This window comes from Protopterus annectens, chromosome 1.part0, assembly GCF_019279795.1.
Source record: "Protopterus annectens isolate FY-2018-M chromosome 1.part0, PAN1.0, whole genome shotgun sequence".
Lineage (NCBI taxonomy): Eukaryota > Metazoa > Chordata > Ceratodontiformes > Protopteridae > Protopterus > Protopterus annectens.
In genome coordinates, this window is record NC_056725.1 from 554,088,480 (window position 1) to 554,101,441 (window position 12,962).

The window sequence follows — 12,962 nt, forward strand, 5'->3', positions numbered from 1 at the left end:
AGCAGCTACTTTGCCCTGATACCCCAGTGGGGGAGTCACAGAGAGAGAGAGAGACACTCTAGTTCACGATTGGCATGTATAGCTTCTGATTATAACAACTTGACCAAAGAAAGCAATAACCTGTATGGTATGTTTTTAGACTGTGGTTACCCTATAAACTTTTTAGAAACCATCCAAGATTAAATAAATGCTTGTGGCTCAAAATATATGGCAATCTTGGGACAAGGGAAGGAGTGTGCTGTTCCTAAGAAGTCTGTGTGTGCAAACTACGAGAAGGCAATCACATTATCCTCCAGATTCATTGTAATTTGAAAACATTTTGAACAAAAATGAATATATTTTTACAATTTTCCAGAAGTGGCAGAGCATCTAGGTGATTGACCACTTGTAAGAAGAGGCAAAAACTGAGGTATAAAAGAGGGACGGAAAGCATCACCATGAGTAACAAAAAGCAGGCAACATTCAAGTGTGGGTTTTGCCACCAGTGCAAGTATATTTTGAAAGGCAGCAACATTGGTATTACTGCCTGTAACAACACGTGTAATAAACATTTTAATTGTGGAAATACTGATCTTACACATGGCCAACTGTCATGTGCCTTTTTTACATAAATGTATCAATATCCAGCATGCTGAAGCTGAGATGTAAAATTGCAACTTTTAATCTTGCACATGACAAAATGCATAATATTTAAATATTCTTACATTTCTTTTAGCATTCAGTCCCTTTATTTTTTGGCACATTTTTCTACTGTGGTGCTACATGACATTTTGAGCATTATTTAATGGGGATAGCAAGCTTCTTGTCAGTTCTGATGTCCTGACTGCTCTAAGGATGAAAGTATTTAACTGTGATTTCATTAAAGGATTTTGTCTTATTTCTGAGTGTTTGGGCTTATTCTAGCACAGAATTACTCTCTTCTTAACCCACCCATAGCCTGCAGTATTGCTGATTGCATGTATGACAGAACCCATGCATAAACGTAGGGGTATTTGTTCTGGATACAAACACATTACCAGTGGTGTCCTATAGGGGTGTGTCTTGGATCAACTTCTCTGTGGTATGTATTTCTCTGACATAAAAGCCAGTATCAAGAGCCTGCAACTTGCCACGTTTGCTGGCTGTAAATAGGGGGTGGTTATCGCATGCCATTCTGATGCTCATTCTCCACGAGGGGCTGGATTAAACAAATAATTGGTGTAATTACAATGAGCTTTCCCTCAGCACCAAGAAATGCAGTATTATTTCCTTCAGTAAAATTAGCTTTACTGCAGCTTACCATATAGATAACGTTCCACTTAAATTTCACCTGTTTCTTAAGGACTAGGGTACTTAACTCTGCTTCAGCATGTGCCTTGCTAAGCAACTAAACTAACTTAAGAGACATAAAAGTTTTCTCACCAAATAGATTTTCAGGTCTTAATATCCTTAGCTGCTCTGATGGATTAAAAACGGACCCACTACTCTGTGTCATACAGACTCCAAAGGTGTGATATCTGCTTAGCCTTCTGTGTTGTGAATAACGTAGCACTCTTGAACATTTTTACCTGAATAGAACCAGTGGTAATGCAAACACCCAGTCCAGAGACCTAAACCTATACCACCACATTGACATCCCCAGATGGCATGCCAGATACCTAACACAACATTTTCCCCATTTCTGGTATATGTTGTTCTTGCCTATCAAGCCGAGTACCTCGCAAGCAACCTTTAAAACCAGTCTGGATGGTTGAGCAAAAAATTTCACTGTGGCTGTGTGGAGAAATCTCCTTAATGGCAGCCATTGTTAGCCTTCCTTGCCTAACACTGGGTTTTATGGCTAAGGTCAGCTTAGTATGATTAGATGCTCCATCTATGGACACACAATTTGAAGGCTTTCCTAAAGGACAAGATTTATTGTAGCTGGCAAAAAATGGATATTTACCATCTACCATTTTGGGGAGGCATATTCTCTATTAGTATTCAAACAAAAGTATCTCCTTGGAAAGAAAAGGACAAAAAATATAAAGGTATAACTAAATTGTTTATGGCTTTGGCTTTACCTTGCAAATGTGCAAGTAGAGAGAGGGGAGGGGGCTATAAAGACACTGAGTTCTCCAGAGGCATGACAGTTGCCTTGTACCCCATTTCCACAACCTTTGTATACTGCATTCCCACTGGTCATGAAATCTCACTTTATTGTTATTTTGTATAGATGGACAGTCTTCTAATAAACTGCAAGAACCTATTGTGAACATCAGTTTCCAGGTACTAGCACTGGACATCTGTCATTTACATATTTTTGCTGTGCTATGAGATTGTTTTCCTCCTGTACATCCCAAGCATTCTTTTGGATCAGGTTTTTGGAGGAAACATTGGATCCTATTCATCTAGCCCATCCAATCTGACATATATCCCTGTGCCCCCACGTGGACATCATCTGGCTGATTTAATGCTCCTCCACGACTAGCCCAGATATTGTTTGCTATCTCTCACAGTTGCAGCACTGATCTCTGCAGATAAGTGTTCCTCCTGTTTTTGGTTGTTTAAAACTTGTGGAGATGGCTAATTTGAGGGCCTTTGGCCTTCCTTGTTGTTGCTTACTCTTCTAATAATTTGTATAGGTATTTGAAGAGTTTCTTAAGATTTTGGAAGTTGAAAATTTCATCAGCTTTTTCACTCTTGGCTGCAGCATCATTTTGTTTATCTGTTCTTAATGTGGTGTTGTGTTAGCTGTAGCATTAGATTAATAAAGTCAGAGAAGTTGATGATGATTAAATTATTCCAGTCAGCTTGACTCACTTTGGGTTAACTTCAGCAAAGGCTTCATCTGGGCAGATTTGTTTTGTAGACCCCAAACTCCCATTGTTGATGCAGAGACAGTCCTCCAAGGACTCAGGAGCCTCATCACCTGAGCCACTTAAGAGAGCATGCAAGAGGAATCATCTAGACTCTCCAACTGAGTCCGTCTCCTCATGCCAATTCAAATGCATGGAGAGATCCTGGAACTCATGAGGCAGGTGGAATCTTGGCCAACTGTACCTTCCTCTCAAGATGAAGTGGTATTTGAAGTATATGGAATGATGCCTCCTACCCCCTGAGTGGTCCTTCTGGCTGGCAGGTTGGTGTAGTTGGCAGTGAGGAAGTCTTGGCAGGAACCCAACACCTGAGTCAGTCTGAAGGAAGTCTGACAAAATTCTGCCGATGGATAGACTGAGGAAACTGCAGTGCCTGGGGAAAAAAACATGCAGACTTGGAGAAGAATATGCAAGTTATACACAGAGAAAACAGCAGTTGGCGCTGAACCACGGGCTATGGAGCTTTGTGACAAGAGTTCTTAACCACTGTATTGATCTTGTGCAAAAAATCTGCTAAGATGTCCTTCATGGATGCATCTGCAGTCATAACAACTGGGTTGTCCTGTCGTCAGGCAGCCCTTCAGTCGGCCGGATTCCAAAGTCCGGGTCCGGCTTCGGCTGATGTCGCACTTCACCCGACGTCATCTCTGGTGGTCTTCGGGTATATAAGCATCAGCCGACGCCATTTTCTTCAGTCTGTCTTGCCGCGTGGCGCCCGAAGCAGAAGCTGTTCGCAAGTGCCGGTCGGTCGGATCCAGAGATTACTTCTACCGAATACTACTTCGAAGACTTCTAAAGCTAAGTACCCCGTTGGGGACTCTTTCTTGCCTCAGCCGATGTCAGAAAAAGTTAATAATTGTTTAACCTGTGGGAAACAAATACCTCATAAAGATTTCCACTCTTACTGCCTGCCCTGTTTAGGCCCAGCCCACGACGTAGCAGCTTGTTCGTCCTGTGCTTCTTTCAACCGGCGAACGCTTAGACGGTCAGAGTTTGCAGAACAGTTTTTCGGTTCTGACTTTGCGTACATTATGCCGTCGGACCCTCCGACCGCATTCTGCCAAAAACGCAAAGAAAAGACCGACACTCGCGGTCCGCGGTTTCGGCGAAACCATGGTTAAGCAAACATGAGTGTCTCGGTTTCGGCCGAAACCGAGAAAACTGATCAAACTACACCTGAAACTATCACTACAACTGAGGTCCCTGCTAACACTCTTGAATCGGCCTCAGAAATTTTACCCGCTACGGTGCTTACCACTGACTTATCAGACACCATCCCCTTGGATGTCTCTACCCCAGCACGTGGTGCTGCTAGGCCTCCAGCAGCCATGTCCATTAAGGCCTTCGCCAGGGCTAAAGCAGCCAAGACTACTAAAACAGTGCCTGTTAAACCCCCTTCCACCAGGCCCTCTGCCAGTTCTCAAATGCTTACCTTGGCAGAAGATTTAATTTCATTAATTAGAGGATCTCAATCTCACCCAGACAGGGCCTCTCAGCCCCCAGAAAAGAGACCTAGAGCAGAGCCCCCTGAGCCAGTGTCCTCTGATGATTCTGCTGATGAATCAGACATAACTGACCAGCCGGAGGCTCCTTTCTCCAATTTTGAAGATTCTGATGCTGAAGAATCCATTCCAGCTGCTTCCCCTCCAGAAGAATTCTCCTTTGGGGAAACCTTGCATGCCATGCGAGAACAGTTCCAATGGCAGCAACAGGATTTTTCAGACTCCAGGAAAAGACTTAGGACCTTTTTGCACCTACCACAGCACAGGCCCTTAGCTATCCCTCCTGTTCTCTCTGTGGTGGATGATGCTTTCAATGATGCCTGCTCCGCTCCAGATTCTTTACCCCCAGCCCCTGCCAAACCAGACAGATTTTACAGGGTGCCAGATACTCATCACCACCTCTACAAGGCCCCTCTTGCAGACCCCGAAACTATATCCCAGGGTCCCAAGGCAGTAGCGACCATAGCTAAAACCCTGTTCCTTCTGAAAGGGAAGCAAGGTCATTAGACAGATGGGGTAAAAAGGTTTACACTTCAGCCACTCTTTCAGCTAGAGCCTTAAATTGTCAGTTTCACATGATACAATACCAAGAGTTTATGCTTGATCAGTTAACTAAAAAGCTAACCACTGATGAATCTCTTGATAAGAATTATGTATTAGAAATGGTAAATAACATACAGCAGGTTAGTAACCATTCTTTAAAATGTGGCTATGATGCACTGGAGGCTTCATTTAGATCAGCCATGACTGGCACAGTAATTAGAAGGCATGCATGGCTAAAGGAGCAAGCTTTACCGGATCATGTTAAATCTAAATTGCTTGATGCTCCTATGGATAAATCAAGTTTGTTTGGTACACCTGCCCAGCAGGTTATGAAGAAAATGGAAGAAAAGGCAAAATCAGTCCAGACAGTTAAAGAATTCTTGCAGGTTCAACCCCCAAGGTTTAGCAGGAACTGGCCTGCCAAAATTGGTCCTTTCCTGACTCCACAAGACCTCAAAGGGGCAGGAATAGGCGTTCCAGAGGCAGAAACCAATCCAGAGGAGGTGCCTACAGAGGCGACAGTGGCAAGGTAACAACAGAGGCACAGAATCAACACCTGCCTCTACATCAACTCAGCCACAGTGACTTAAACCTAAATCCGCCAACCAGGGAACAAATAACAGCTCCTCTAGGCGGAAAGCTAACCTTATTTTCAAAAAACTGGCACCACATAACAAAGGACAAGTGGATTTTACGAACCATAGATCAAGGTTACCGGTTCCACTTCCACACTTTACCAGTCAAAAGAGGAATGCCAAACCTACCTCCAAATCAAAAAACAGAGGCTCTACAACAGATAATGGAATTAGCAAACATGAGAGCTGTGGAAAAAGTGCCAACAACAGAGCAAGGAAAGGGGTTCTACTCCAGACTATTCCTAGTTCCAAGAAAGGAAAAAAGTTGGAGACCAATTCTAGACCTGTCTACCCTAAATACTTAAATCATTGTCCCAAATTCAAAATGCTGACCCTACAGCAACTTCTTCCCATGCTGGGCAAGGAGTGTTGGCTGGTAACTCTAGATCTCAAGGAGGCATACCTGCACGTCCCCATTCGACCTATCTGCAGAAGATACCTCAGATTTCTTGCAGGATCAGAGCACTATCAATTCTCAGCATTGCCCTTTGGCTTATCTACTGCGCCCAGAGTATTCAAAAAATGCCTGGCATCAGTAATCGCCCATTGCAGACTACAGGGAATTCAAATTTATCCATACCTGGACGACTGTCTGATACAAGGGGACAACAAAAGCAAGCTGACAACAGATTTACAAAGGGTCATTTACTTGCTTCAAGCACTGGGATACACAGTCAATTTACAAAAGTCAAGGCTGATACCATCCCAGACAAGGACTTTCCTGGGAGCGGAATTGGACACAGTAAGACAAATGGCATTCCTAACTACAGAAAAACAAAAGAACTCCCTCTTTACTTCTTGGCACTAACAAATCTGAACAAGTTAACAGCAAGAAAGGTACTGCAGGCCTTGGGTTTCATGGCATCATGCATAATCTTGGTTCCATTTGCCAGACTACATATGAGAAAGCTTCAGTGGTACCTAAAGAATTTATGGTCCCAACACAGACACAGCCTAGAAACGGAAATCCCACTAATACCATGCTTAAAACAGGAGTTCCTATGGTGGGCTCACGCATGCCAGTCAAACCCAGGCCTGCCCTTTCGCAAAAGTCAAGCAAGCCAGACCATCACAACAGATGCTTCAGACCTGGGATGGGGGGCACATATGCTGGACAAATGCGTGCAAGGATTGTGGACACAGGACCAACTTCACCTGCACATCAACCTAAAAGAAATGCTGGCAGTAAAACTGGCAATCCAAAAGTTCAGACCATTTCTCAAGGAAGGCCAGTTGATGATAAGGACAGACAACACCACAGTCATGTGGTACATCAACAAACAGGGAGGCACTCATTCCTACCCCCTATGCAGAATGACGTTGGAGCTGTGGACCCTGGCACTCAGCTACAACATCCAGTTACAGGCAATATTTGTACCAGGAAAAGAAAACTCTCTAGCAGATATGTTAAGCAGGACTACATCGGATGTCCACGAATGGCAGCTGCACGCGCACATCTTCACGACCATCTCGAAGATATGGCGCATGCCTCAGAGTGATCTATTCGCATCACCTCTCAATCACCAGCTCAAAAAATTCTGCACAAGGACATTCCACCCACTAGCATGGAAAGTGGACTCGCTCTCCTTCAGCTGGAAAGGACTAACAGCATATGCATTCCCACCTCTTCCCTTGATACACAAAGTATTACTAAAAATCAAGGAGGAACGTCCAAGGACAATCCTGATAGCTCCAAACTGGCCAAGACAACATTGGTACCCACTGCTGAGGAGCATGTCTCGGAACAATATGTGGCCAATACCCCTGATGCCTTTGATGCTAACTCAGAACAACTACAGCACCATGCATCCAAACCTAAAAACGTTGCAACTGACTGCATGGAACATCACATAGCAGCTGCTAATCCACAGCTTTCACAAAGAGTTAAAGACATTATTCTTGAAGCACGCAGACCTTCAACAAGAAGAAACTATGCTGGAAAATGGAAAAGGTTTGTCATTTGGAGCTCAGAAAGAGGTAAAGATGTATCAAACATAGATATGCCCAACATTCTGGAGTATCTGGCCGAACTACTTCATTCAGGCCTGTCCTATTCCTCCATCAAGATTCATGCATCAGCTATTTCAGCAGAATACAGCTTTGATCCACCTGTTTTTTTACACACTTTGCTCAGGCAGTTCCTCAGAGGAATCAAGAATGTAAAACCTCCAAGGAAACCACCATTACCAGCCTGGGACTTGAACTTTGTGCTAGAAAAATTGACTCTATCACCTTTTGAACCAGCAGCAACAGCAGACCTGCAACACCTGTCATGGAAAACTGCTTTCCTACTGGCAATTACTTCAGCAAGGAGGGTTTCAGAACTACAGGCCTTAATGGCAGTGCAACCCTTTCTAATCTTCCACCAAGATAGAGTGTCCATGAGGACTAACCCTACATTTATGCCTAAGGTGGTATCCAGAGTGTCCTTAAACCAGGCAATCCACCTACCTACCTTCTTTCCCAACCCACAAAACAGAGGGGAAAGAATACTGCATACCTTGGATGTACATAGACAGCTACGCTACTACTTGGACAGAACAAAAAAATAGCAGAAAGACTGACCAACTTTTCATAGCCTATGCAACAGGAAGGGAAGGAAAAGCTATTTCCAAGCAGACAATCTCCAAATGGATAGGAAATTGCATACGATTCTGTTACTCCTTCCATGGAAAGCAAATTCCACAGAACATAAGACCTCATTCTACAAGGGCAACAGCCACTACCACAGCCTTCTTACGAGGAGTGGCTACCAAAGACATTATTGAGGCGGCTACTTGGACCTCCGTGCATACATTTGCCAAGCATTATAATTTACCTCTATATTCCAGATCCCGAGCAGGGTTTGCCACTGCTGTTCTGCAAGGGATCCTAAACACACCATAATCTACCTTTATCCTCCTCCCCTAGTTGGCTATGGTATTCTACCCAGTTGTTATGACTGCAGATGCATCCATGAAGGACATAGTGCAGTTTTGTACCTACCATAAATGTAGATGTCCGAATTGGATAGCATCTGCAGTCAGGATTACCCTCCCTCCTTCGCCTCTGTGCTACTGCTAGGGTGTTTACCCTTCTAATAGCTAGCTAGTGGGGACTTCTTTCATGGTGTATTTGTTTGTATTTATGTACATACATGCTTATTTTTGTGTTTACCTCTATCTTTTGGAAACATTGGCATCTATCCAAAATTTTTAGCCTTCTAGAGGGCTTCTGGCATCTGGGGCAAGAAACACTGAAGAAAATGGCGTCGGCTGATGCTTATATACCCGAAGACCACCAGAGATGACGTCGGGTGAAGTGCGACATCAGCCGAAGCCGGACCCGGACTTTGGAATCCGGCCGACTGAAGGGCTGCCTGACGACAGGACAACCCAGTTGTTATGACTGCAGATGCTATCCAATTCGGACATCTACATTTATGGTAGGTACAAAACTGTACTTTATTTATTGTATCCTGTAATACTCTACATTTTGTTTTGCTTTACTGAATCTGTCAAGAGAAGATTAACAGACTGGTCCAAGCCTAGTTTTACCTTTTCTTTTGAGTCTTGCTGATCTTGATTTTTCAAATGTAATCTTCCTAGTTTTTTCTTAAGCTACTGTATTCTTTCTCCTTCAGTGCATTCTTGTTGACAGAAAAGTGGTGAAAGGCTGCTATGTATAATGATGTTGAAGCCTGAATTTACAACAAAGCTCTATTTTAATTGCTAGAAAATGTGAATCCTGTTGCAAGAGAGGACTATCTTTTGTAGCTAGTTGTCTTCAAGTAAAACTTGGTAACAGTGTAAGCCTTTAGTAATTTTTTTCTCTCATTAAACAGGTAACAGCACAGAAGCAGCAGCTAGACAGAGAAATGGATAATATGAAACATAATCTGTACAGGACTGAGCAGTCCCTACAAACAAGTCAAGCAAAAGAAAGTGATTTGAAGAAAAGCTTAGAAGTAAGAGCATTGGAGTAATATTCTGCAGAAATTGCCTTCAACTCTGTAAAATATGAGACCAGTAAACTAATATTTGCCTTGCATTGTATGCATATCTGCAATATTAGAAATCTGCATGGCAATAACTTCCAGTGTCTTCTGAAGTAGACCAACCTGTTTGCTTAATTATGGCCATATGCACATCTCTGTTCACAGAAAGTGAACTTGTGCTCCTTGAGTCCTACTTGCAAAGTCTCTTTCATCAGATCTATGTTCAAGTTATCTCATATGTGATGTCTTTTTGACATCTTGATTTTTTTTTTTAACAGTCCTTGTAAATATCACATTTATGGTAAGAATGTACATAATTCATATTGAAAGGTTTTGTTTCTCAAGCACTGTATGGTAAAATCTGTGGTAAGCTGCGTGCAGTGAAGATAAAATTAAATAAATACATCAAAACAGCAATAGCCATGAGTGAGCAAAGACAAAATTAAGAGAGCTCATTTTTGAGAGACTTCTTAAATCAGCCAGCATGGGAGACTCCCCCAACAACTGGGGAGCGAGTTTCCAGAGGCAAAGTCCTGTAATAGGAGTAAATTTCAGATTTTTTTCAGACATTCTGTACTATCGACTAAGAGCACAAGGTCTACAATAAACTGCTTCTGACCACGCTCCTTCAGGTGGGGAGGGGACTATGACTGTGCAGGAAAGGAAAGAGTTTGCTTTTCACTTTCCACTTTTTGTTGGAGTGGACTTCCTTTTGCTCATTTGATTGCATAATTTCTGATTCAGTTTCTTATGACTAATGCTAGTTTCCTTGACTGTTTTATTTTCTTTGCCTATTCAGTTTGTGCTTTCTTTGTTCTTTTTCTCCATGACTCGACGTTTGTCTGTTATGCCTTTAGTGTTCTCTACTGTGCACTGCTCTTCCAGCAGAATATTAAGTCCTGCTACCTGAAGGAGACGGAGATGGTAGAGATGCGTTTAGTGGAGATCTAACTGGAGAATGCATAAAGAGAAATCTTCCTTGACTGGCTACGATGTCGTTATAGGCTCATAGGTATTTACTAGGCTAATGACGTGGGGTGGGGGGGCTTCTTAAGCCTAGCCATTCGTTACAAATGTATCTGACAAGTGTTGATACCCTAGGGATATTTTAAGAGGGTATATGAAGGCGGGGGCATGGGTAGGCAAGTATTTACAGGCTGTCTGTGTCTAATAGAGACATAGTTGCCAGACCAGGGTTAAATTTCCAAATCCCTATTGGCTTGTCCAAGTTTCACTTGAACTGAGTTTGGGAAGAACTCTGTTTTACATGGATGGGGAAGCCTGTTCCAGAGAGAGAAGCTAGGCTCTGAGACTCGCACCTGTCCCTCTAACATGTCCTCTTTATGTTACTGATGAGGTTTAGATTCCTGAATTGGATAATTCTAATGCTATTTGTTTTGCAGAAGTGCAACAGGTTCATCAGCGTGGTATCAGTGGACGCTTTGTAGACTGGCATAGATCGGCTGTCATCAATCTGTAGGTGAGAGAGTGCAGGTATAGGTCTTTGAGGCAGTCCACATAGGACAAGTTGTTTATACTGTCACTTGTCTTGGTTTATAATTGAAGATGAGCAAACTGAGTAGTTTGTTTATATGCTTTATTGCATAGAAACACATCAGGATGGATAGCAGCAGTACAAAATATAAATTAACTGACAGATTACACAGACTTGCATGCTTACATCTCAACAGCTTACTACAAAATGGCAGACTCGCACGTGCTCATTATTTATACACTTGTGCAAGCCCATGGAAAGCTTCTTAAAGGTATACATAAATACTAATCTACATCCTCCCTCTTCATTGAATTGCCCGCAATAAAATGACACTTGAAAAAGACATGCAGTTATACAGACCCTAAGAAATAAGCACAGCATTCATGTCCAAGTTGCCGTGCATCTGGAACATTATCTGGAAATGCGACCTGATCTAGTGATATAGCAATTAGAACTGGGTTTAGCAACAGGGACAGTTATTGATGAACAACTTGCTTCAGGAGTTTCAGGATTCTTCTTAGGAACAGGGATATTTGCTGAAATGTCCTCAGGAACTGGAATACTGACTGACTCGTATCTAGTCATTCTCGCAAGCAAGATGGTACAATACAGGCTCACACACCAGTACCAAATATTTTCTGATTCCGCCTAAATTCTACTCCTTGTGATTCCACAATGTATGATCTCTGCTCTGGGTAAACACTTTTCAAGACTGCAATCTGATCAAAACCTTTGGACCTCTGTATCCTCACTATCTCCCCTTCTTGTAACGGATTAAGTGGTTTGCTGGACTTGTCTTAACAGGACTTCTGGAATAAGCACTTTAACAGATGGGCTTTCACTGATTTGTTAACATATGGAACCAATAGATTACTGCTGACTGATTGGTAATGTGGTTCTGGTTTGTCTCGACAGAAGTCTCTGTGCAGGTGAACCAAAATGTTTAGTATGAGGAATATTTCTGAGATTCAAGGGATCCAACTTTTCTAGTAATTGTTTTGAACTGCACGTTCTGCCAAACCATTTGACTGCGGGTACTCAGGACTACTTGTTACATGAATAAAGTCCCACTCATCAACAAATTGCTTGAACCTCCTGGCTTGTAAACTGTGTACCATTGTCAGAAATAACTTTGTGCGGACTGCCATGGACTGCAGAATGACTGTTCTTAATAATGACAGTATTGGATGCTAGATTAGGAAGTAGGTAAATCTCAAACCAATTTGAATAAGAGTAACCAAAGTCCAAAATAGCAGCCAGGAAGGAGAAACAGTCCATGACCAAATAATGAAAAACACTTCTAAAAAGCATAAATGCTCAACTGAAATCACCGCGTTTTCATCCTCAATACAAAGACTTCATCAGATGTGATGTATCCCCATACTGCCTTTCTTTTATAATCCCATCAGTTATCTAATTAAAATAATTTCAAACATCAATTTGTCCTTAAACTACTAAAAAAATACTTTAATAACATTTCTGGTTAACTGCTTATAAGTTTAAAAGTTTTTATAAACCATGTAAGTAATTCATATTATGTGCAAACCAGGTCTTTATAGCAGCCATTAAAGCATATAGGGAACTATGGTGGTGGATAACACTGCAAGCTAATGTTCCCCTTGGTCTCAATGAGAACATCTCTATCGCCTCCCTTTTAAAATTGAGAGCTGCAAAATTGTGATGTGAAGTGAATATACTGTTTTTTCAAAACTGAAGCAATGATTTTTTCTAGAATACTTTATTGTAATGATGGTGGTTGTCCACTAGAGGGAGCCTTTATATTTTTTATAAAATGTATATTTATGGTTTGCACAACAACTAAATATGTTTTAATGGCTGTTATAAAGACCTGGTATATTAAAGAAGTGTTTTTCGTTATTTGGTCATTGACTGCTGTTTTTCCTTCCTGGGTGCTATTTTGGACTTTGGTTACTGGCATTCGTATTTTGGCACATTTTCCATTTCATGTTTGGT

At 42.0% G+C, this 12,962-nt stretch overlaps 1 protein-coding gene across 1 annotated transcript in view; it reads left to right on the top strand.

Annotated features, from left to right (window-relative positions):
• The window catches only part of CENPF (centromere protein F), a 1,545,100-nt gene that overhangs the window by 499,744 nt on the left and 1,032,394 nt on the right, over window positions 1-12,962 (top strand). The window contains exon 10 of the mRNA XM_044061312.1: window positions 9,341-9,463. Coding sequence (XP_043917247.1) covers window positions 9,341-9,463 — 123 coding nt within the window. The remainder of the gene's footprint in view (window positions 1-9,340; window positions 9,464-12,962) is intronic.